This window comes from Camelus dromedarius, chromosome 15 (assembly GCF_036321535.1).
Source record: "Camelus dromedarius isolate mCamDro1 chromosome 15, mCamDro1.pat, whole genome shotgun sequence".
In the NCBI taxonomy this organism is placed as follows: domain Eukaryota; kingdom Metazoa; phylum Chordata; class Mammalia; order Artiodactyla; family Camelidae; genus Camelus; species Camelus dromedarius.
The window spans coordinates 1481643-1507619 of record NC_087450.1 but is presented as its reverse complement, the minus strand read 5'-3'; the positions used below and the strand labels follow the sequence as shown (position 1 = coordinate 1507619).

The window sequence follows — 25977 nt, the reverse complement described above, 5'->3', positions numbered from 1 at the left end:
CGTGCCAGTCAAATTCAACTTAGAATATGCCTATTTTTTTCATATGAAAAGACTCACCAAGGATTAGGAGGACAAGAGCAGTTTTAAGATTAATTTTCAAATCCCAGTCTATCCCTTCTAGATAAACAAGATTATACTGTATAGCACAGTGAAATATACACCAAAATGTTATGGTAGCTCACAGAGAAAAAAATGTGACAATGAGTGTGTATATGTCCACATATGACTGAAAAATTGTGCTGAACACTGGAATTTGATGCAACATTGTAAAATGATTATAAATCAATAAAAAATGTTAAAAAAGAGAAGATTAATTTTCAGTACCTCCGCTTCCCATGCCTGTCTCTTTGTGAAAATGATTTGCCTGAGAGCACCTATGGTTTTGGTCCTTTTGTATCCTGCATTTTCAAAGCCCAGACTTCTCCCAGTTTACAAATGAAAATATTTCTCACTCATCTGAAATCTTATATGATTCCTTGCTCCAAGGTATAAAACTATACAGAGTTCTAAACAGTTTAGGAAAACACTCCCATCTAATTAATAAGACAAATTTCAAACAAAAGTTAAATTTATGTTTAATGATTAATCATCAAAATTGGAAGTTTATAGGCAATTTTAATCAGTTTATTCTAAAATAATTTTAATTTTAATGCAAACAGAAATATTTTACTATTATAATACATAGAATATATAGTAACTTATGGTTACAAGAATACAATTCCAATCAGTGTGTGTATGTGTGTGAGTTTATCTGAATTTTAAAGAAGTAAAATAAGAAATAAGGTAAAATAACCAAAGAAATAGTTCCAGTAGTAAAAATAAATTACTTTTGCACAGAAATGGCTTGCACGAATAGTGTTTAACTATAAGACAGAAAAAAAAAATGGTCATTGAGAAACTTCCTCTTTCTTATTCTTTGCTCTATTAATCAAGAAATTTCCTAATTTGCTTACTACCTAGTGATACCATACCCTGCCTGGTGTTCTGTCAGGGTCTACAGCAGCTTTTCCAAGCCAAGCATCCTTCATTCTACAGCTACATGGAGCTTGATCTCTGTACCAGAGCTTACTGCCCAGCCTGCAGAGGCATTGTGCACCACCAGTGCACTGCAGATGTGCAGCCCTGGTGACTTCTTCAGCCATCAGACGCTCCCTCCATGTATGCCAAAACACATGCAAATAACATGACATGGCATAGGAAAAGGCTGGGATGCACTGGTTTGAGTCTGATTTTTTAGAGTGCAATTTGAGGCCAAAAACCTATTCTGAAAAGCAATATTAGAGAAATGAAATACCAAGTTCTATTTTACATTAAAAATAAGAGTAAGCATACAGTCTTGACTTAAAGATTTTACTTAAGAAGGGACTTTTTACCTTATGTTTGGTGTTTCCAAAGACCAAAAATGGACTTAGAAAGCACTGTTACCTACACCTAAGTATACAGCCATTCTTGGCCACTCATTCCCATGAGAAAACTTTAGACAGGAAATCTCACTTACGTTCTTATTTCTAATCCATCCACCTAGAAGAGGAACTGTTCTCTTCTGTGGGTGCCACTGCAGGAGGGAGGGTACTTCTAATTGATTAACTCAGTACAAAGTCATTTAATGTGTCTATGTCTGTGTGTGTGTGTGTGTGTGTAAAAGAGAGAGAGAGATAAGACAGAGTGAAGGGAGGAAGATATTTGAAGATTGATGCAGTATTTTAAGTACAAACAGATGTCCTTTACAAAGAACTGAAAAGGAGAGGGTATGAAAGTGAGAAATGCAACTGGGATGTTAGAGGCATTATCTGTAAAAGCAGACTGGTTCAATTAAATACCACAGCTCACCAAGGAGAGGTGTCTCTAACGGGAAGCCAGCTTGTCGGTGGAGGGTTGGCGATTCACTCCGTGTGCAAACTCTGTATGACTCACTGCTTAGCCAGATCCTGGCTCCCAGAGAGCTCATTCTGAAGTTGTTTGGGTAATTTATTAGTTCCTAGATCCCTCTGAGCCTAAACTTGAACTTCTAGAGATACCTGAAAGTGGTAATATTCCTTTCCCTGTTTTTCTCGAAGTAAGATGAGTTGGACAAATTATATTGGGGATTAAAAAGTTACCTGTATCCTTGAAGGAACTATACTTCAAGTATACCAATCAATCTCCAGAAAAGTTAAAGAAGGCTATACTACAGGCTTAAAAAAAAGAACAGTAAACTTTGGTTCATTTGAATAAGAAAATCAAATTATGTGAAAGGATAAGACCAGCATTAAATTTTGGATAACTGAACTTATGAGAATGTGAGCAACATCCATATTTGGTTTTTTAAGTCTCAATTTCCTCAACTGTAAAATCAAGTAAAAATGATGCATCTTTTATGTTTTTGTGAATATTAGATGAATTAATGTATGCAAATATCCCAGCAAACTCTATGATAAGTAGTTAGTATTCAAAAGGTATTTGCTTAAAAAGTAAGACAAATCAGAATAATAAATAAAATGAAGATACTCCAAGAACTTACTTGAAAACAAGAGCTACTTCTACTACAGTGTCAGAGTCTCTCTTGGTGAATCTACACAATAAGGGAAATGCATTATTATTAATGGTGAAATCCAGTTTTTTCCACAATTTTCAAACTAGAAAACCATTTTCTAACCAATTTCAGAATGTGTGTGTGTGTGTGTGTGTTTCAATAAAAACTAAAGGAATGTGAATGAAGACACATGCAGACGACCATTCATGCAGAGCCATACACTCCTTTGCCATTAAGTAAGAAAGACTGAAACTAGGTAAGTTAGGGAAAAAGTGCCAAAAGTTGGGTGAAGAAAATAAAATGCTCCATGTAAATTGATTTAGGAATTAAAAAGAAAAAAAAACTAAATAGAAGTCTCTTTTTAGACACTTGATCTGTAGTTCCTGACACAAACTGGGGATTTAATATATTATTGTTGAGCAATAAATGAATCTCTCAGAAAGTTTTTGGCAATTTGACTCCCAATTATGCCAAGCTAGTTATTTTTTTTAAAAGGATGTTTCTTCTTTTGCTAATATGTGTTTAATTATTGCTAAAATATAAATTTATCAATGATTAATATATAGTTTACTAATGATGAAATATACATAAAAGAGAAAACACCATTTTTAGAGAATAAGCTTGGAAAAGTAAAAACTGTATGGATAATTGTTACTGTTACTGCAGAAAAATATGGAAATGCTCACAGCTCTGCAAGAAATTGAGCTGTGTCCCCTCAAGATTTTGGTGTCAAGGCTATGAGGAGGAGCCAGCAATGAACCTGAGAAGGAACGTGCAGGAAGAAAACCAGGAGAAGGGGGAATTCGAGTGGAGAAGGTTAACCAAGTAATGGTGACCTATGGCAAATACCACTGTTAGGCTGAGTAACACAACCTTGGTAAGGGGACTTTCCACTGAATAATGGAAGGAAACGGCTTACTGGAATGATCTCGAGAAAGGTCGGAGGACCTGATTTGGAGGCAACATGGAAACACACACAACTCTGCTAGGATCAGTGCTGGAAAAAAAAGATAATTTAGCAAGTTATTTTAAAATAGACACATTCTTTTATTCATTTCTATTTTTTAATATTTATCCTAAAAATATTTGATCATTCTAAACCAATTTTGACTAAGATAATTTATCATAGCATTATTATTTTCCTAATTAGAAAAAAAAAACCCAAGATTTTAATATAGATAAATTAGAGTCATGCTTTGGGAAGAATCTCGAATGTTATGTAAAATCCCAATATACCATCTGCCCTTCATATTTGTGGGTCCTGAATTTGTGATTCATCCAAGATCCATGGTTGGTGAATCCACTGATGTGGAACCCCTGGATTGAAGGTCCGACTGCCCTGTGCAATTGTGAATAAGGGACTTCAGCATCCACCGGTTTGGGCAATGATGCACTGGGGGAAGGAAGAGGTGTCCTGGACCAATTCCCCATAGAAATGAATTGCTGGAAAAAAATTCATTATAAGCAGTAAATTGTCAAATACTCTGAACACAATTTAATAAAATACAAAAAAAAAAAAAAGAAAAATGAAAAATGAGTTGTCCCCAAACTTAAAGAGCAGCTACCTCTAGAGATTTTTTTCATATATTTCTGTAAATCAAATTTTGTAAACAGCTAACATAAACCTTGAGCAACGTAGGGTTAGGGGCACCAACCCCTCTAGATGGAAAATCTGCCTACAAGTTTACAGCAGAGTTGCACCTGCAGCTCCACACCTGCAGAGCCACCCGACCTCAGGAGGTGTAGTACTGGAGTAGTATTTATTGGAAAAAATCTCCTATGAGTGGATCCATGCTGTTCACACCTGTGTTGTTCAGGTTTCAACTGTACTTTCTTTTTATCCTAGAAAAATGTATGTATGTATATATATTTTAACAAAATAAAGGATATATAAAAATGCCCCATACCTATCAATACTAATACTCCAAGGTTTTTTTAAATTTATACAGAAATTGGTTGATTTTATTGAATCAGAATCCCTTTGGCTGAGAAGATCACAGGGAATGGAAGGGATAAATGAAAACAAATGATGACAATACATTAAAAGTGGTTGTAATATTTGAATACTTGCCATTTGTTTTTGCTTTACTTTGTTTTGTCTATAACAATTGAACTGGACATACATAACCAAGGACTAGTGATTTCATGCTGACATTATTCTAGTTTCAAACATAACTTAAAGTTACCTTTGTTTTTACCAGCTAATCTTCATCTAATTGGAACTTTCTAATCATGGTTGTACACTGGAGGCTGCACAGTTGCACTCTGGTGCACTCACATTGGGAGAACACTAGGAATTAACTCTCAAAAGAATCGAAACTGCATTATATAAAGACCTGGGGTACTCATTCACATATCCCGAGTATCTGAGAGAGTCCTTGGAAAGGAGACCCCTGGGGAAACATTCAGGGGAAGATTTCTTCCACATGCTGGTAGGTTAAAAAGTGCTGCTGTTGGTCATTACCATAGTGCCTTATTTCCAGGCCATCCACAATCTTCCCCCATTTAAACAAAGGAGATTGCCCTGGCTAGTTCAGCTCCAACTAGATGAAGCTGGCGTCTCTTCTCAAGAATGAAACACCTTTCTTAACCCTCCCCAAATGAATTATCTTCTTCAACTGCTGCCTGAGACTTGGGTGTCCTTTAGAAGAAGAAAACCCATTTTATCTGTTGATAAAAAGTCACAAGTCAAATCCTCTGATGAAGAGCCTTTGTGTGTGGGGGAGTTGTCTTTCTCTCAGGGGGAAATGTTGATGGTTTAAGAAACATCTATCAGAGACATTCATGGGTCAATTTGAAATTGATGAGCATGTCTGGGTTTTGCAAGTTTTTTCTTTAATTACAAAGAAGAAAAATTAAAAAATAAGCCTAATTCCAATGTATGCACAAAGAAAAGTAACTCAATACCAACACTTCCACTAATTACCCCTAAAACATCTGAAACTATATTTATCGTTGAAGACCGAGAGTGGGACCAGAGTCAATATGTTGCCATGGATGGTAGTGAGCACATGGCGGCCAAATCAATGTTTTCTCATTTCTTCTTCTATTCTATTCCCAGAGTAGTGAGCTATAGCACTGTAGCTGTGTTAGGATGCCAGTTCAGGAAAACAAGCCAGTTCAAACACACCTCTCACAAGGTAGGTTTTGACTTCGCTAAGTGGAAAACAAATGGATGGAGGGAAATTCTGTTTTCATGTCAGGTTTTAAATATGCACTAATATGTAACTATGCATATGTGTGTATATATGCATATATCTATGTATATGTGTGTGTTTGTGTATATATGTATGTACATGTTTGTGTATGTATGCATATATATTTTTTGTTTCTTGTTTTTTGAGAGCACATTAGGTACAAGTAATAGTATTAAGATGATTCAATAGAGAGAGAAGAAAGAAGTTTAAAGGAATAATTTTCTGACCACTCTCACTGAACTGTTAGAAAAAAAAGTTTCCCTTTGGACAAAATGTTTGAGGAGAAAACAGGAATTATTTTTTCTACTTTGTACACCTTTTAAATTTGATAAGGATGATAATTTTTTACTTTACTACATTCCTTTTGAAATTAGAGTTAGCTATTTGTCTTCCTTTATAAGTTGAAAGAAGCATCTAATTCACAGTGACACATCGTGCAAGTAGAACAGCATAAGGCAGGAGTCTCACTTCCTCACATTTTCTATTTCTCTCATCAAAGAGATTACCACCTTTTAAAAGGAGGAATGTAGTTATAATCACTGAAAACTTAACAGAGATTGTAGAAAACATTCTTGATTATAAATGTCATAAATAGTTAAAATGCAACATGGCACAACACTTTAATTTTGATAACTATACTTTAAAAAACAAATTAAAATATCTACTCAAAAAGGCAATAAATTTTTACATTAAGGTTCTGCTCTACCAAGAAGAAGATATGGGAGCAGGAAATAAAAAAATGGTTTCTTTTCTTTATTCAATATAATTGAAAATAGTCTGAATCTAAAATATTAAATATCTTTTCAAACATATGGCTCATTTTTTCATCTTTACTCTGCAGACTTTAATTGGTTTATTTTTATGAGCACTCAACTTTTGACCTCATAAAATTATGAACAGCCAGAGAGGAGAGTTTCAAATGGGATGTGTTTGTTTGTTCTGATATTCTACCACAATGAACAATAATTTCTGAAGCTAAAACACACAAGAGTTGATGTCTGGTGACAATTTCTTATGCCTAGCGATTTTTTGGTCTTTAACTAATCTTTCTTCAGCAATTGAATGATTGGAACAAATGACTGAAAGGAACAGCACCAGGGTGATGGAATTCATTCTTTTGGCTCTTCAATCCGTAGAGAGATTGAACTCATTCTCTTCCTGCTCATTTTAGTGGTATATTCTCTAACTCTGGTAGGAAACCTTGGGGTGATTTCACTAATCCAATTGGATTCTCGACTTCACACACCCATGTATTTTTTCTCAGTAATCTGGCCTTTGTAGACCTTTGCTACTTTTCATCAATAGCCCCCAAGTTCCTGCAGACCCCCCTGACCAGACACAGGTCCATATCTTTCTATGCATGTGCCACACAGCTGGGCTTTTTCCTGAACTTCTTGATCTTGGAGATGTTCCTTCTTGCAGTAATGGCTTATGACCACTATGTCACCATCTGCAATCCTCTTCTCTACATGGTGGTCATGTCCCCAAATGTGTCTATGCAGCTAGTAATGGGCCCCGTCTTATATAGCTTTTCTGTTGCTTTGCTCCACACAGTTGTTACTTTCCAACTGATCTACTGTGGCCCCAAAGTCATCAATCATTTCTACTGTGATGATGTCCCATTGATGGCCCTTGCCTGCTCAGACACCAGCCACAAGGAGATCTTGATTTTCATCTTTGCTGGATTCAGTATGATCAGTTCTTTGACCACCGTCCTTATTTCTTACTTACACATTGTGACTGCCATCCTGAGAATCCAGTCGACAGAAGGGAGGTGCAAAGCATTCTCTACTTGTGGCTCTCATCTGACCACTGTGACTATATTCTATGGGACTCTGATCTTTATGTATCTGCTGCCCAAATCAAACCATTCCCTTGACAGGGACAAAATGGCCTCCGTGTTCTACACAAAAGTCATTCCTATGCTCAGCCCCATGATCTACAGCTTGAGGAACCAAGAAGTAAAGAATTCCTTGGGAAAAGCCATTGACACATGCTATGTCCTGCCTCTAATAAACTTTAAAAAGTGACTTGCAACAAAGCCTGACTTGGAACAATGCCACCTGCAGATAGACATGTTGTTTTTCTAATCTTTTGATGAAGTACTTTTTTTTTTTTACCATTCTTTATATGAGTAAAATGATTTTGTACATGAGGTCTAGTTTGCATGTAATCAATAGATGAAATTTTTAAAAGAGTAGAATTTATATTTTTAACAAATTGCTACTCTTAGGGTATGTGACACTGATAGCTTTGACCTGACTAGCTTCTATTCAACTGATAATAAGGTTTAATCAGTCTTTTCAAAATTGTTCCTGTTTTGTATATCGTGGAAGACAGAGAAAGGGGCAAGGATGGTGATGAAGTAAGTTTCTTATCCATCCCCATGTCATTCCATACGAGAGCCTCCTCCTCCAATGTTCCCTGTCTGCGACCCATCATTCCTCTCTCAGCTGCTGACCCCCACATTCACTACTGGCCACTCCCTGAAATTGCATGATTAGCACATCCTTTGAAAGAAAGTCATTTTTCACCATGTAGACCTGGGAACCAGGATTAGCCTTTGGAAAGCATATTCACTTTTATTACTCTATCAAAACAAAAATGCAGATCTATCCCTACATTCCCTAAGCAAAGCTGTGCTTTCTAAAGGTTTTTTAAAGTTTTAGGGGTATGAGAAAATTACAGTGGGTTGGGGGACAGGAAGGGGTAGCTTAAAACCAAGAGATAAATATGGTGGCTATTAGATGTCAAGAATATAATTCCATGTTCAGGTAATATAAAGAGACATAATCCAAAACCCACTTAAACATTCAACTGGGATATAATAGATTATATTTTCACTCATAAATTCAAATGTTCATGTCTACCATGTGCATGATATTGGGAGTCATTCTTGGAGAGCAAAAAACAAACAAAGAGAATATTTCCTGCCTCACAGTGTTGGACACTCTGGGAGAAGAGGCAGGCTAGCAACAGACCAGATTAGAGTGGCAGGTGGCAGGTTTGATAAGGAAAAGAACTTACAGATGAGGCTTGTCTTGGATGTAGATCTCTGCATTTGTCTGCTAGAATCTTCAACATGTATAAAGAAGCTTTAACTGGATTCATTTTCACATACCATCCAGATGGTTTCAACAACACCTGCATCCTCTTACTTTGGGAACAGTGGGCAGAACATACATTCAAAGGAGAAGGGAGTGGGTAAGGAGCCACCAAATTGCCAGGGTTTATCTTGTGAGTCACTTAGCAGAAAAATCCTTTCAATGGCCTCCTCTAGGAATAAGACAACTAGAAAGTGAATGGATTCAAAATAAGTCAGCCTGCTGAAATATAATATTATGCCACCATGACATTCATACCATGATAGATGTTAGAATGAATCTGGCAAACCAGGAAATACATTTTGTTCATTTGATAATGCAGTTGTGAACAATAAACAATGAACAAAGTGAACAAGCAACGAACAAATGAAGTTCATTATCAAATGAATGAAGTGAAGCTATGCCAATGATGTATGTGCTAGGATTATGTGTGAGCCCTCTGCTACCATGAACTGATTTCTTTTTCCATTCTTTCTGTCAGTTCTGCTTTCATCCCATGAAGGCTCATGATTCTAACCCAAGCATGACCAGGAATCAAAATCTGCCTGCATTCAAGCTATGGCATCTCAGTAAACTAGAAAAAAAACTCATTCTTGGAATTGTGCTTTTGAGTTCAAACCTGAGTATTACCACTTCTAGTTGGATGATGCTGAAAGCATCTCTGACTTTCATTAACCAGGCTCCTCAAAACCATGTGTCAGTGATGGGAAACAGATGCCTAAACATTATTAATTTCTGAGTGAGTGTTGCTTATAAAGATCAGGCATTCAAAGATGATTCTGTCCTAGAGTCACAGTTAATTGAACAATTCTCTTTTGATATGTGTGTGTGTGTGTGTATATATATATATATATATATATATATATATATATATATATATGACTAAAATTAACATAATAAAACAGTATGGCAACAGAGATTTTCACAGATGACTTACCAGATTTTGCCCCACTTAAATGACTTAATAGTCTTGGAAATTGCAGAAACAATAGAGCTCTGAAAAAATTAAAGAGAGGGTTGTTTAAAAACCCTGTGGGAAGTAGTGTCTGATACAAAGCTAGTACCCTGAGAAGTTGCTGAATTAAGCAAATACATATATACCACAATATATATAATATACACATATTGTACTCTATACTAAGTATAGAGTAACTAGGTATGTCAGTTTATCTCTCTATCTGTCTGTCTATCTAACTATCAGCCTGTCTATCTATCTATCTTTATATGGTAGTGTGTGTGCTTTTGTGTGTGTGTGTGTGTGTGTGTGATGGTAGTGACTAGCCATGTGTTTGTGTTTTCTGACTTTTAGTTAATGTTATGCTTTATTATTTTTCATATATTGGCACATTTATTATTTGCTTAATATATTTTAATTGACTCACTAACTTATTTAAATAAACCTGAAAACTAAACTTTCTGTAACCATTGCAAAGGAGAAAAATCCATGCCAAAATCTTCATGAAGTAACAAGAATTCTGAATACTGAAAAAGTTAAAATAACACAATCTCTGGGTGCTATGTGAAATTATTTCTTGTGCTGTATTTTGGGAAATACTGGCAAGAGAAATTGTAGAAGTTAATCAAAAGCCTATGATATCCACCTTAGCTTGCTATTCCAAGTTAGGTTAGGACAGGGTTCATGGTTAAATTTAGAATTTAGATTTCTGTGAAGACATCAATATTGTTATATTAAATTATGTATCTTAAAAATTAGTTTTACATCCTCCTTAACCAACACCAACTCTATCACTAAATCAACAATGAGGTGTTCTAAGTGGATACAAACAGTACAGATTCTGAAGAAAGGCAGAATTACAATTATGCCTTTCAGGCTCTAAATTAATTCCTTTGGGGGCAGAGGCATCATACCAAAAAATGAATCTTGGAAGTCATGGCTGTCAATTGCCAAGGGCAAGAACTCAAATAAGGAAAGCACCTTTGTTGTTGCTGTGTTTGTTTTGCCTGTTCTGTAATCCCAAAAGCATAGTATTGAACAGTGAAGAGACTATCACGGAGTTTATACAGAAAACTGGAAAGTAGAAGAGGTCTCCTAACGACACAGGAGCCGTTTTCCTGGCAGCAAGCAGTAAGGGCCCAACCTGTGCCTGGTGATGCGAGTGAGATGTAAAGGTTAGTGACACTTTGGAAAGGAATCTGCTGCCCCTTCCTCTCGGTAGCACAGTGGATTCAGGTGAGGTTGCTGCAAAATCACACAGTTGCCAAAAGAAAGCTCAGAGGGGTTTGAAGAGCTCCCGGAGCAGCAAGGTTGATAGCTTACCTCCCCAAGGTAGAGCCTGGTTTACTGAAACAAAAAGCCTAATAGAAAAACCAGAGTCCCAGCATTGTAGCAAATTGGTGAAGGAATACATTTATTTTATCAGGACACAATTCAACTCATTCCAAATAAGAAGAGCTAAAGATGTGTTGTCTAAAACATCTGATGGAAGCTCACCTGGTCCACACCTACAAACACTGCACAGAGGAGGTGGCTGAGATTCCCTGAGCCTGTGAAAGAGACTTGTAAGCGCCTGCAAAGACTAGTGAGGAGAAGCCACCTAGAAGCTGGGGCCAAAGGGATTCAAGACCAACTAAATGGACAGCTGGAGGTAATGACAGGTCCAAGGACTCACCAGGTAGTTAGGAAAAGGGGATACAACCTATCATCTAAGACCAGAGGTTGATTTTTCCCTCCTTCTGGCTAAGACAGAGAACCAGGTTCCCTCTTTGCTCAGTATACTCAGTGTCCGAACAGACGTTTTCTGAGGAGACATTCATCCTCAAGGCAACATTTACCCTGGGAAGTGGTCAGATGCAGAGGCCAGGTGCTAAGGACCATGTTTCTGGAAAGAATTATAAGAACAACTTCAGCGCTATAGCCACACTCTGTAAGGAGCAAACTCCTAAAATGCAGTGACTTAGTGAGATAGGATTTGATTCCTTTCTCAGGGGACAGTGTGAGTTATGGGGTTTGGGTTAGGCAATTAGACCCTCCATAAGTGGCTTTCTTTTCTCAGTCTACAGCAACCATTTCAGTGGCAACATTTTCAAGAAGGAAGAGAAAGGAAAAAGTCTACATCTAGTGGCTTTGACTTGAGGAAATGACCTTGGGTTTTAGGCATATCTTTCTACTGACAGCTCATTGCCAAAACATTTGTAACAACGTTAGCTACCTGGCTAATAGAAATGAGGGCAACTGTGGTTAACAGCTGGAGGGCTAGTGTTTTATTTCTAAAAGTAAAAATAAAATAGTGGACCTTAAGGAATATTTCTGCCATAAGGATCAGAGAAAATATGGTCTTAGAATGCCAGGCTATAATGCCAATCTCTGTGAAAGCAAAAGTTTCTTGAGTGGTCTTACTTTGACACCACATTGACATGAACTCTTTAGAACCAAATTTGGGTGGTTTAACAACATAAAAAAGAAATCCACTTTGTTAATATAATTTCCAATAGCAATTAGTGGTAATTTTTCTTCCTACTCAGAACCTAAATTTATGAAAAACAACATCCCTCCTCCCATCAGCTACCTTTTCTCAGATCCAATCGGAAGGAAAGTGGCTTATGGTTAATTAGTAAATTAGCCTGAGCAGCCATACTTTCTGCTCTTGAATTAGTCCATCCTCCCAGTGGTGTTTCCAAAACCATATGTTACTTCTCAGAGTCCTCCTGCACATCTTTCATTGTGCATTCCTTTTAATTCAATTAGCCCTGTGTAGAATCAGGGTCAGTAAACAGGGCTTCTTTAGTCCCAAGAATAAACTCAATCATCAGAAATTACTTCTACTTCCCATTCACCTTTATGCTGATGAGAGTCATTAAGGGCAGAAAAGTCTGTATTCTTCCTGTAGCAAGAATGAATGTAGATCAAGTGGGTACCAATCTGTATAAATGGAACAGTGAGATTTTAAGAACTTTTAACTGGGTCCTGGTGGATACCATTTTGAGTTGTTGACCATAGTTTAATGCATACCCAGTGCAATGGCTTTTAGTTGAACAGGGCTTCTTATCTGGTTGATCCACTCTAAGCCCTGAAAGCTTGATTTAAGCTGCTAAAACAGAACCAAAGAATGTAACATTCATGAGAAGAAATTGGAACTAAACAATAGTTTCAAATCATATCAACCAAAGGTTTAATAGAATGAAGGCTATGACCAAAGGTTAGATTTTTAAATATCAGAAAGCTCATATTGGTTCATTTTTTTTTTTATTATGATGAAGACAGGAAAGTCTTATGTCATAAATATATCACACTTTAAAACCAAGAAAACTAACCAGAATCCATGCTAAGGAGTAGAATCAGGGTAAGTAAACAGATTGTTTGACACACAAAATGTGTTGATAATTATCAAGCTATACATACCGAGAACAAAACTTAGGACTGTGTTACAACACTAGTTGAAGATTCTGAATACAACTTTGTTATCTAAAGTCTGTGTGTGTATGAACATTATCAAAAAGTTATTTGGTAAATCAGGGTCCATCAGCATTCTGTAATCAGGGAATAAAGATGAATTCCTATTATTTTCCTCATGAAATTATATATTTCTTATGAAATTTGAGTAAAGAAAACATCATAGAAATCATGTTCAACTCTAACAAAGATATCTCCAAAACACCATGTATTTATCTCAACTTTTCTATGAGTCCTCCAGTGACTGCACAATTTTAAACACACCGTGAATGTGTAATATGTCAGTTTGAATAATATAGTTGCATATGCGGAGTAACAATCTTGGTACTTAGAGGCCATTCATGGGGTAAAAGCCTCACTGGGTTAGAATGGAGCTCAGTATATGTAAGAGTTGCCTTTAGACAGTCTCTATTGAGCTAGGAACTTTCATGCCTGCACACTTATCACAAGTAGCAACATACTCAGAAATATCTATTGCAGTTTCACTGCCCCAAGTTTGCCTTGATGATTGCTTTGTTGACTGCCTCTTTCACATCTTTGTTTCTCAAACTGTAGATCATAGGATTCAGCATGGGAATCACTGTGGTATAAAACACAGCTACCATTTTCCCCTGCTCCACAGATTCTTCAGTGGGCCTCCTGAGATACATAAATATGAGAGTCCCATAAAACATGGTAACAGCCGTCAAGTGGGACCCACAGGTGGAGAATGCCTTCTTCCTCCCGTCAGCAGAGTGCATGCATATCATGGCTATTACGATGAGGATATAGGAGATGAGGACCACTGAGAGGGAATACGTGAAGTTAATCCCAGCAATAACTATCATGGTGTATTCTTTGATGTGGACCCCACCACAGGCAATCTTGATGAGAGGAGGGTCAGCACAATAGAAGTGGTTATTTTCAAAATTTCCACAGAAGTACAAGCCATATGTCCACAGGGTGCATATCAGGTTAACAGAGAATCCATAGACATAAGGCACAGAGATGAACCAAACACAGACAGTCCTGGACATTTTACTGCCATAAAGCAGAGTGTTGCAGATGGCCATGTGGCGATCAAAGGCCATCACAGCCAAGATATATACCTCCACATGGACAAAGGTGATGAAAAAGTAACACTGCACCAGACACCCCACGTAGGAGATGGTTTTTGTCTCTGATAATAAGTTTTCCAGCATTTTGGGAGTAACATTGGAAGAGAACCACACATCCACAAAAGACGGGTGACTTAAGAAAAAGTACATAGGGGTCTGAAGCTGGGGACTGATGCTGATCAAAATAATCATACCAATGTTCCCTAACAGAGTGATCATGTAAACTACTAGGAACACCCCAAAAAGGAGAACCCGAAGCTCCTGATGACTGGTCAACCCCAGAAGAATAAACTCTCTCACATCTGTGAAACTTGGCATTGCCTTCATGGAGACCCAGCCTGTACTGTCTGTGGGGGAAAGAAAAAAAATGGATTTGTTTTATTCTTGGAAGTCTTGAGTCACGTGCATCTGTATTCTAATTCAAATAATTGAAAAAATTAATGTATATTTCACACAGTGTCCCATAAAAGAATATCTAGGCACAATTATTTCCTTTAGTAGGTCTTATAGGTAATGACCATCAATATTTATATCAGTTTCTTAGTCCTAAAGTAGACAATTGCATTCATATATTACTAGAACTATATATTTATATTTGGTAAATTATTACCATAATGTTAACATCCCAGGGCTCAGATAAGACTAAAGCCAGACTGAGAGTTGTCAGAGAATGACTAAATCCATTCCAATATATTGCTTTTTAGAAAAAAGCTGGAGACTCATCAGTATTAAGTGTTCACTCAGGTCAGCTAGCCACTTAGTACTCACAGGCAAGTCAGTAGAGTGGATCCTCTGAAACTCCACTGAATGCTATCTTCCAGTATGATAGCTGGCTCTCAATGTCAGTAAAAATACCAACACACATGTGACATTAACTGACCTATTTTCACATGCTTTGGACAGTAGCCTCTTATTTATATAATCTTATGGGACAGTGGTCTTATACGTTGGTCTTATAACCTGGTTATTGACATATTAGTCCTACATTATGCCAGTTTATGATACCACATGCTTTCGACATTTGAAATTCCTAATCACATTTTAGTTTGTTTAGCCTTACATTATACTTGCTTGATGACTGCTACTAGCAGGGTAAGGTGAGAGGTATTTAAAAGCACAGGCTCTACTAGCTTTTGTTATCTTAAAAAAAAAATGTAAACCACAGGTGGTTAAATCACATAGCACTCAACATCAGAATTATGTCAATAGATAAGTACCTAGACAAATGCCATGAGGTAAAATTGAAGTGACCCTTTTTAATAATTATTGTCTCTTATTTCAGATTCCTCTGGTTTTCAGGAAGAATCAATTCTATGCCTATTTATATTCAAATTTAATGTCACCACAAGGAAAATTTTCACAAGAAATCTCTCTCCTTTTAATACATTTCCCCTGTTGACTTCTCCAAGAAATAAAAATTTGCTGTGAGTTCTTAAGGCTGCATCTGTATAACTACCATCATCTTGGGAATTTAAGCTCTCCATATTAATTGTGTTTGAAGGGGATGTTACTGACATATAAATGGGTCTTTGCTTGTAATTGCTTAGGTTAATTCATTTTACAAACATCAAAGCCAGTTATATGTCAGATATATTTGTTATATCTAGAAGTATTCTAAATTCTGGAAATAGGGGGTTAAACAAGATATACAGGATTCTGGCCTGCATCATAATTTATTCCCACTGAAAAGAAGTAAAGGATAAATATACAAGTGAGATACTTCAGGAATTGGAGCCACAGTGACAAATACAGTTTGCCAATGGGATCAGAAATAAGGAGAGGCAGGATACAGACAGGGTGATAGAAGATCACTTTGAAAATATGACTCTTTACTTAGTGAGAAGAAGCCAGCCATGTAGAAATACAGGGAAGAAGAGAATGAAAATGAAAAAGGAACTCTTAGCTTGCCATGTTGAAAAAGAATGTTTCTAGAGCCATTCGTTTAACATTAAACAGTGTGTAAATTCTATGATTATATTCACAATCCCCTCCAATCCATAGCAGAGGACATTTAGGAAGTTAATTAGTCTTTATGAACTATTTTTCCATCTCTGATTATTCACATGGGGATGAAATACACCATGTATAAAGTAAATTGGGCACATAAGATAGGAGGCACTGAAGTTTCATGTCTGATCTGGCTTCCCCCTTACTGTAGATTTCCATGATTGTAGATCATCTGGCTTCTCTTAAGTGTGGAAATACTCAGCCAAATGAGAGATGCAGACTCCGGTCAGGAAGCAGAGTTAAGGCTGGGGATTTTCCTGTGTGAAAACTCCTGACCCTGCTCGATGAGCCCATAGTTCTCTGACCAACAGAGTCTGACTGGGTTAATGGTACTACTAAGCATAAAATATATTTAACAAAAGCATCAAGGCATCTAAGAAACATAGACTAAAACTGCTTCTCCAGTTTTGCTTCCTGCGTGATGTATGTAGTTTTCTTCCTCTACACATAATCGTTAGCTCTGTGATAGTAGCGTTTGTCTCATTCATCTTGGAAATCTTTAAACTGCCCGGCTTAGCTGTTAAATATAACTGATACTCAGCAATATTCACACTTCAGATTTTTTAAAGTGTCCTGATCTCTAGATCAGCTTTATGTAATGCATTACAGTATTCCAATATTATTAAAACCTCTAGGAAAGATTGTTTTAGTGGCAACTGTCTCAGCTTTAAAATATGAGTAAGAATAGCTAATTTTTGTTGAGTGCTTACTAAACCTTTTGCATGTAAAGTTCCGATGGACCAGGTTTTATTCACGTAGTCAATCTAAAACTGTGGAAACTGAAGCAATGAAAGGCTAAGAAGGTCTCCCTGGATCAGACATCTGCTAACTGGTCAGAATGAGATGCAAACCAATTAATTCGACTTTCGTGCTGTATCCTTAATAATCTTATATTGCTGCCTCTTTGATAACCTATTCCAATATTCTATTTCTTTACATTTAAATTTTCAGTTTGAGTATCCTCCAAAAAAGAAGAATATTATCCTTTGAATAGTTCATTCTTGATGAACCAGAAGAGCTTTGCATGACCCTAGAGCAGGCTGAAGTACAGAGTAAATGGACCACTGCTTCACGCTACCACTCAAGGTTAGGCAATCCCGGAGTCCTAGGATCAGACGGTCAAGTGACTTCTGGGATAGAGCCAATTTATTATATAAGTGTGCATCATCTATTAAACAATTAAAAATATAGCATGTGTAACATATGAGTTTTAAAAATGAATTTTAATAATGTTTTTGGAATTTCTCATGAAGAGGAACAGTGAAGGTATAATTACTGCTCTAATCTTTTCCACTGACACAAAACCTTCAACTCCATCCACATTTATTTTAAAACACAATGTGAAAATCAATGGTCATTGTAGAGAAGAGGTAAAAGGATAAATAATGCAGGATAATTTTTTTGTTAATCCCCATTGTAGCTAGATCACACATATGAAGTTTTAAATAACTGTGGATACAAATAAGACTATTTCCCTGTAATATATTTCCACACAATAAAACCCTGTGATAACCAATATGTCTACAAATGAGGTTTTAGTCTACTCTTCAAAACAAGAATAAAAATTAAAAGATGTGACTGCATTAATCTGTATTGTAAAGAGTGTAAAATTTGCAGACCTACCTTCAGCAGTGAGAAAACCAAATGATAATGACTCACTACTTATAATAAAACCTTAAACACTGATAGGACTGAGAGCATCTCCCCAAGGAACTACCCAGGTAATTACGAAAGAAGTGATACTTAAAATTCTAGAAACATCTCAGGGGTAAGAGAAGTTAAGGATTGTTAATCAGAAGACTACTTTTTATGGTTCTAAAATTAAGAAATCAAAATTCTTAATATAATGGTTTAATCTCTCCCACCTTCACATGGGTTCTGCTCCCTTCCATTCACACCTGGCAATTATGCACCTAAGAAAAACAGTCGTGGTTTGCATTATAAGCTTTTGGTCAGTCGTTTTCATGTCTGTTATGCTACATTTCTAGTAAGCATCATCTCTCAGGAGAGACCATCACAGCAATGCTTGCCCTACGCATCTCATGAATGTTAGACACATGGCAGATGCCTCAAAGACCATTTGGAAACATCTGCAGAGAATGAGTAAAAGTAGAGGTCATTTTTGAAGAAGTTGATTATAGTAGAACAACTTGTCTCACTTAATTGAGGCTCTTCTGGGAGTCAGTAGAGCATTGACTTTGATGTCAGAAGGATCAGGAATCAAACCTTCTTAACTCTGAACTTTAATTATGTGTCATGGGTGAGTAACAATTCTCAGCTTCAGTTCTCATCTGCAGAATGTGAGACTACTATCTCCTAGGCTGGGGCGGGGATCTCAGATAACATAGGGCTAACTCTCAGGACAATGTCTGTCTTGTACAAAGCTCTCAAAGACTTGAAATTCTTTTTGCATTTTCTCTTATAAACAGTTCACAAGTATGAAGTTGCCACCTCTGTAGGACTGTGGTCAATATCATTGTTATGTTGAAGGATAAAAATATGCATACATAAAATAACTCCGAGGTTAAGTTTTTCTACCAAGTTTAGGTAGCTAACAGGTTAAAGAAACAGAATGCCAATGTGGATCATTCATAAACTCTAAACTATATACTACCCCAAGTTCATCTGCAAAATAATGCTCAGGCAAAGTTTTCTTCTGCATTCTTTATCCCTGAGTACCCACAACTCCTAAGTTCCTTCTCACTCATTATGAAGACAGTGCATCTGGTGAACTCTTTGTCACCATGCTATTATAATGTAGAATGCACTCTCTCAAGTAAATGTACATTTAAAAAGAAGAAAGTGTGTGTGTGTGTGTGTGTGTGTGTGTGTTGGAGAGAGCAAAATACAGAGAGAGTGACAGAGAAAGATAAATACACTTTATGTTGGAAATGCTGAAATGTAATGATGTTGATAGATGTAGAAATGAATGTAACATTAAGGTGTAGTTTTATAAGTATTTTACAAAACTATCCTGAATTTTCAGCAAATGGCAAAATTGCTTTATATTCTGCTCAAGAATCCAAACTCATGGAAATTATGAGCCAGAAAAGATCTCGGAGCCAGACACTAGAACCTAAAAGTTAACTGGATGAATAACAAGAAATGATTAGATCAAGGTCACCCACAAATTTATTTGAAATCTGGAAACTCAAACCAGGAACATGATTGAGCCATTTACCTTGCTGTCATCATTCTTCATGTAACACTAAACCAACACTCCAGAAAGTAAGTAGAGAAAGCAGTTCGCTTTTGAAGAAAAAGATGTAACAAAGATCATCCAAATCCATTTGCTCACAGGTATTAAAATGCTTTAAAACCATATTTTAAAATTTGTTAGTAATCAGCAACTAATTTGGTATGCCAAGTTTTCCAATAAATGGTGAATTAATGGTTTTACTGCCAAAAGAAATTACATTTAACTCACTTAAAAGTAACAATAAGTAAATAAAATCTTAAATTCTTTTAGGGGTTTAAGTTTTGCAACTCTAAGCAAAGTAATATTATTATAATTTAATCTGAATAAGCAATTTATTTACATGCAAATAGCTTTAAAGTTTTGACCATGATGTATGTGCTTGTATGTGGAAATGAGTTCATATGCATCACTGGTTTCCCTTAAGGAAAATAAAATCTCAAAAATGGCCACAAAAGAATGTTTGTTCTCATACTGCACCAATCTCATTTATATTTATATCTTTGCAGATCAATTTGTGATTACTTAAATGCATCATTTAAATGTGTGATTGAACTTTCAGTAGCTATGTATTTTCTAAATCAAAAGAGAAGATTATTTATTATTCATTTATTTATTTTTATTAGAGGACACAGACACTTTATGGAAGTTCAAGTTGTAAGGTTGTTGCCTCATGCTTATACTTGCCTAAATGAGGTGCAAGAGAGAACCAGATTATATTAATATATTATATCAGTACATGTCAATGTTAATGACAGATAGACACCCCCAATATTTTATTTCTTTCAAATACAAACTTATTTTAAAGTACTTATGTACCGTACCTAAGTCACAAATGTGCAAAATATTCTGCATGAATATCAATTTAATTCTTTAAGTGAAAACTGTGCTTTCAAAATGAAACATCTAAATCCATTTGCTCACAGGTATTAAAATGCTTTAAAACCATATTTTAAACAAGGGCTTTCCAAAATATACAAGCAGCCAGTACAACTCAATAACAAAAAAACACAACCCAATCTAAAAATGAGCAGAAGACCTAAATGAGCATTTCTCCAATGAAAACATACAAATGGCTAATAGGCATATGAAAAAAATGCTCAATATCACTAACTATCAAAGAAATGCAAATCAAAACTATAATGAGGCATCACCTCACACCAGTCAGAATGTCTATCATTAAAGAGTCCACAAATGATAAATGCTGGAGTGGCTGTGGAGAGAAGGAAATCTTCCTACAGTGTTGGTGGAAATGTAGCCTGGTGCACCCATTATGGAAAACAGTATGATCATTCCTTGAAAAACTAAAATTAGACTTACCATATGATCCAGCAATCCCACTCCTGGGTACATATCCAAATGAAACTCTAATTAAAAAAGGTGTATGCTCAACAGTGTTCATAGCAGCACTATATACAATAGCCAAGTGATGGAAACAATCTGAATGTCCATCAACAGATGATTGAATATAGAAGATGTTCTCTCTCTGTCTCTCTCTCTCTCCCTCTCTCTCTCTCTATATATATATACACACATACATATGTATATATAAATATATCACACATGTACAATAGAATACTACTCAGCCATATAAAAGGATAAAATAATGCCATTTACACCAACATAGATGGACCTGGAGAACATCATAATACATGAAGTAACCTAGAAAGAGAAAGAAGAATACCATATGATATCACTTATATGTGAAATTTTTAAAAATGACACAAATAGATTTATTTAAAAACCAGCAACAGACTTACAGACATAAAAAACAAACTATGGTTATCAGGAGGGTGGGAAGGTGAAGAGATGTCGGGAGACCAAGATTCGCAGATACTAATTACTATGTATAAAATAGATAAACAATAAAGTCCTACTGAATAGCACAGGGAACTATATTCAATATTATGTAATAGTCTATAATAAAAAAATATGAAAAAGAATAATATATATAAATAGCTGAATCACTATGTCATGCATTAGAAATTAACACATTGCAAACCACCTTTTCTTCAATAAAAATTTTAAAAAGACATAAAATAGGAAAGAAAAAAATACCAGTGACTTATTGTGAAATAACAGTCAATTTAAGCATTTAAAAGTAACAACATATATCCTGCGTCAATGCCTATGTTAGGTGCAAGAAGGGACCATAATAGTTCTTCTAAACTCAGAATTGAAAGAGTGGGCTTTTAAAATACTGAAAGCCCATAAAAAAATACTTCCAGTTACAAAATAATCTACTATTGTGTGGAAGGAAAAATGATAAATGAAATTATCAGCATGGTTTCATGCATTATAGAACCAGGGAGTCTTGTTTACAATGTGCTTCTTTTGTCCTTACACCGTTCTTCCCTATTGAATTGTATAGTATCTTTGTCTGTTCATTGAAAACAAAAATAACAAATTTCCTCAAAATTATCCAAGAGAAACGGTTAATTTCTTCCCCTTTTACTGAGCCATGGGTCTCATCAGACATTTAAACTTTCTATTTTATTTAGTTAAAAATGTTCTGAAGATCACTTTGCTCATGGCCTCCTTCACATCTTTGTTCCTGAGGCTGTAGATCATGGGATTCAACATGGGAATCACTGTGGTGTAAAACACAGCCACCATTTTCCCCTGCTCCACGGACTCCTCGGTGGGATGTCTGAAATACATGAAAATAAGAGTTCCATAAAATATGACAACTGCTGTCCAAATGGGAGCCACAGGTGGAAAAGGCCTTCCACCTCCCATCTGCTGAGTGCATCCGCAGAATGGCAATGAGAATAAATAGGTAAGATATGATCACTACAGTTAGAGAATAAGTGAAGTTAATGCCTGCAAGTATGATCATCGAATATTCCTTAACAAAGGTCCCAGCACAGGCCATCTTGATGAGAGCTGGGTCTGCACAGTAGAAGTGGTTGATCTCAATTTTCCCACAGAAGTACAAGCCATGCATCCATAACGTTGCTGCCAGACTCGTCAGAAAGCCATATATGTAAGGGAAAGAAATCAGTCACATACAGACAAGCCTTGATATTTTACTGCCATAGAGCAGAGGGTTGCCAATTGCCATGTACTTGTCAAAGGCCATCACAGCGAGAATAAAAATCTCTACGCGGACAAGAGCTATAATGAAGAAACACTGTACCAAGCAACCAGCGTAAGAAATAGTTTTTGTCTCTGATAACAGGTTTTCCAACATTTTAGGGGTGACATTGGAAGAAAACCACACATCCACAAATGACAGATGACTTAGAAAAAAGTACATGGGGCTGCTGAGCTGTGGACTGACCTTAATTAACATGAACATGCCGATATCACCCACCACGGTGATGATGTAGACCACCATGAAAATGATGAGGAAGACGACTTGCCATTCCTGATGACTGGTGAGTCCCAAGAGAATAAATTCTGTCACATCAGTGAAATTGAGCATTTTCTCAGTTCTGGGTCAATATTAGCTACAAATCCCTGTGATAACTACAAGGAAATAAATTTCAAAATCACATAGTAACCATGTATTAATTTACATTTTTATCCATGCCTTTTTTCATTTTTTTCTTTATTAAACATCTATGACTGCATTTTGCTACTCTTTTCAGCAAATCATTTCTGAGCACTTGCTAATGTAACGTGCTCTTGGAAGGCTACCTGGTTGGATAAATACAGAGCCCCACTTACATAACAGGTGTACAAAATGTGATTGAAACACGCTAGTACTTGATAGTGAATTTGCCAAATTTCCAAGACCACTTCTTTAACATCCCTTGTTTCCAACACTGGCTTGTTTGGTATTTTCATATTTTGAAGATATTTTGGAGGGCTATAGTTCTCTTTTTATCATCACTCAAAATTACTATTTTATCTGTTTCATTATAGGCATATTCTCCATGATTAGAGAAGGAAGTCACTTAATCAAATAATTCACCAGCCCTAAATGTCAAATAAAATTTATTTTTAATCTAACCTCATCCTTGGACTCATTTAAAGAGGGATGAACTGATCACAGCAATCATCAAAATAAAGGTGTAAGCCATTTATACACATTCCTACATTGTGCACAGTACCTGGACACGGACTCTTGGCATCTCTAACGTGTAATTGTAATCTACTAGACATCATCCGCTCTTACATTCTGGAAAGTCAAATAGAAGTAAGACAAGGAGATCAATGTCTATTCAGAGTGGTGTTGATGTCAATGGTCTTTCTAAAACCATGGTGTACTCTTATAGAATTATGCTGGAGGCAGAAAATGGGGACTGTTTGCCTTTTCTTTGGTGATCAATGGAGTTCTTCCTGGATATAAGTTGTATCATAGGAACATTTTTCTAAAACAATATTTCCAAAATTATTTTCCTATAGAAACACTAGTGCTGTGTATGCTGTTAATAGGTATTGTGGAGAAAAATCCACAAGGGTTCATTCATCAGATAATGAGAAATCTTTGTATCTTCTGCAAACTCTTAGAGACACATGACTTATCTAGTAAAGGTAAACTGTGAGAAGCTGTGTGGGAAAGAATTCTATTATACTTAGTCTAGCTGGCATTTACTTAGCTTAAAAATGAAGGAGAGGAGAGAGAATAATAAAGCAAAAAGAGAGACACAGAGAGAGAGTTCCTCAAAATTAGCAAACATCGAAGATCTTTGGAACACAGGGAGTAATTCTATCAAAAAAGATTCCTGAGAGAGCTTTGCAACAGGGCAATAAGCTTGTTGGATTTGGGACTGTGCCATGCTCTCCAAGGGCTAAATGTCATTTGATTATTCCCCAAACCCTTGTTTTTACCTCCAGGATTATACTTTGTGCAACTACCCTCTGATGCGTATCCAAAGTTATCTTAGGGTTATGACCAAGAAAGATCACAGCAGGTAAGAAGATGACCTCATTGCCAGAGTGAAAATAAATAGACTCTTATTCACGAAGGTAATCCACTGCCTTCTACTCACCCCTTTTGGAAAGAAAAGGTTTTCATGAGGAAGGAGAATGCTACGAACCCAAGTAAATTAGACTGACAAATGACTCCTGGGTCTTAGGCTAATTAGTAAAAAATTGAAGCATTAACTCATGGCTTAAAAATATTAGGAATAATAAGAGTTAAAATTGGAAAAGATAAAATCTTTTGTTTTGTGATGTAAAGAATACCATTCTTTCTGTATAATTTTGGTTTCTTCTCCCCATCCACCCAACTCCCCATCCCAAGGCCTCATGTCACCTTTATGGAACTCATTCTCCCCTCGAAGAGTTTTCGATGGTCAATTTGACGTGACCATTTGGGTTTAAGAATACGTAGTTAGACACAGACACATTAAAGCTTAGAGAACACATGTGATCACTTTGGATAGTAGTTTGGCATCAATCTATGCCTAAAGCAGAGTTTCCTTAAAATTATATTAAAGATTAAGTCAAGCGCTTGTTTTGCTATTGCTCAGCTTATGATTCATAGTATGTGTATTAATGAATTTACTAAAATTATTTATCTACCAATTTATCATTCATGTTATAAAACTTATATTATCTCCTTAAAGGAATATATTTATGAGTCTTTAGGAAATAAAAGGTGACTTCACATCACGAGGTGGAAAGTAGTAATATGGAAGTATTTTTTTGTTTTGGGGCGTTTTTTTATTCCAAAGTTTCTCAGATATGCTCAGTAACCACGTGTGGCACTTATAAAGCTAAAAAAATGGAAACTAATGCAAACAAAATTATAAACCAGTTGCGTTACGACAGGCGATTGAGTGAATATGGTGATGGTGTGGTTTTCTCTTGACAGTGTGGAGCAAGGGCGTCACAACCTGCTTCTGTATTCATATATATCGCCTGTGACAACCCAGATCTTCACATCTTTTTATTTTTTGAACTTCCGTGGAATCATTCTGACATAGAGATAAATTATTTTTTAACTATTTTGTTAAATATTGATGCCTACTCAAATTAAAACCTTGTTGTTCAACTTTGTTTTTAACCCTCAAAAAACTGTTGTCATAGGTTTGGGAAAAAAGAAAAAACAGGTAATACCAAGTAGGAAAACAAGTTGATAAAATATTCTCCCTCTCTGCTGGTTGTACGCTTTTGTAGTGTGTTGCTACGTGCTCAGCTTTAGAGCGGGGCCTAGGAAGTCTGGAAAGGAGAGCAAACGTATTATGAGTACAGTCAGCACTCTTGCAGGTTCCACAACCTCGAATAGAAAATATATATTTTCTTAATCCAGAAAGTTCCAAATGCCAAAACTTGAATTTGCCAGGCTATGGCAACTATTTACATAACATTTGCATCGCATTGTGTGTTAGACATCATCTAGACATGATTTAAAGTATATGAGAGGGTGTGCATCAGTTATATGCAAAAACTACACCTTTCTATAGAAGGGACTTGATCATCTGCAGATTTCGGTAACCTGGGAGGCAGCAGGGGTCCTGGAACGCACCCCTCTCAGATACTGACGCAGGACTGTATCTG

General features: G+C 36.2%; 2 protein-coding genes and 1 pseudogene across 2 annotated transcripts; 1 reads left to right on the top strand and 2 right to left on the bottom strand.

Annotated features, from left to right (window-relative positions):
- Window positions 1–6647: 6647 nt before the first annotated feature.
- Window positions 6648–7739, top strand: LOC116155204 (olfactory receptor 8U3-like; annotated as a pseudogene).
- A 5773-nt stretch (window positions 7740–13512) lies between these two features.
- On the bottom strand, window positions 13513–14886 carry LOC105090069 (olfactory receptor 5M9). The gene has a single exon (XM_010981257.3). It carries the CDS (start codon window positions 14646–14648, stop codon window positions 13707–13709), a length of 942 nt encoding a protein of 313 aa, XP_010979559.3. The 5' UTR covers window positions 14649–14886; the 3' UTR covers window positions 13513–13706.
- Window positions 14887–21973: 7087 nt separating this feature from the next.
- LOC105091023 (olfactory receptor 5M3-like) lies at window positions 21974–22951 on the bottom strand. Its single transcript, XM_064494216.1, is given in 2 exon segments — window positions 21974–22221; window positions 22223–22951. Coding segments are annotated over 2 exon segments (933 nt in total). The 3' UTR covers window positions 21974–22017.
- Between the last annotated feature and the right edge of the window lie 3026 nt (window positions 22952–25977).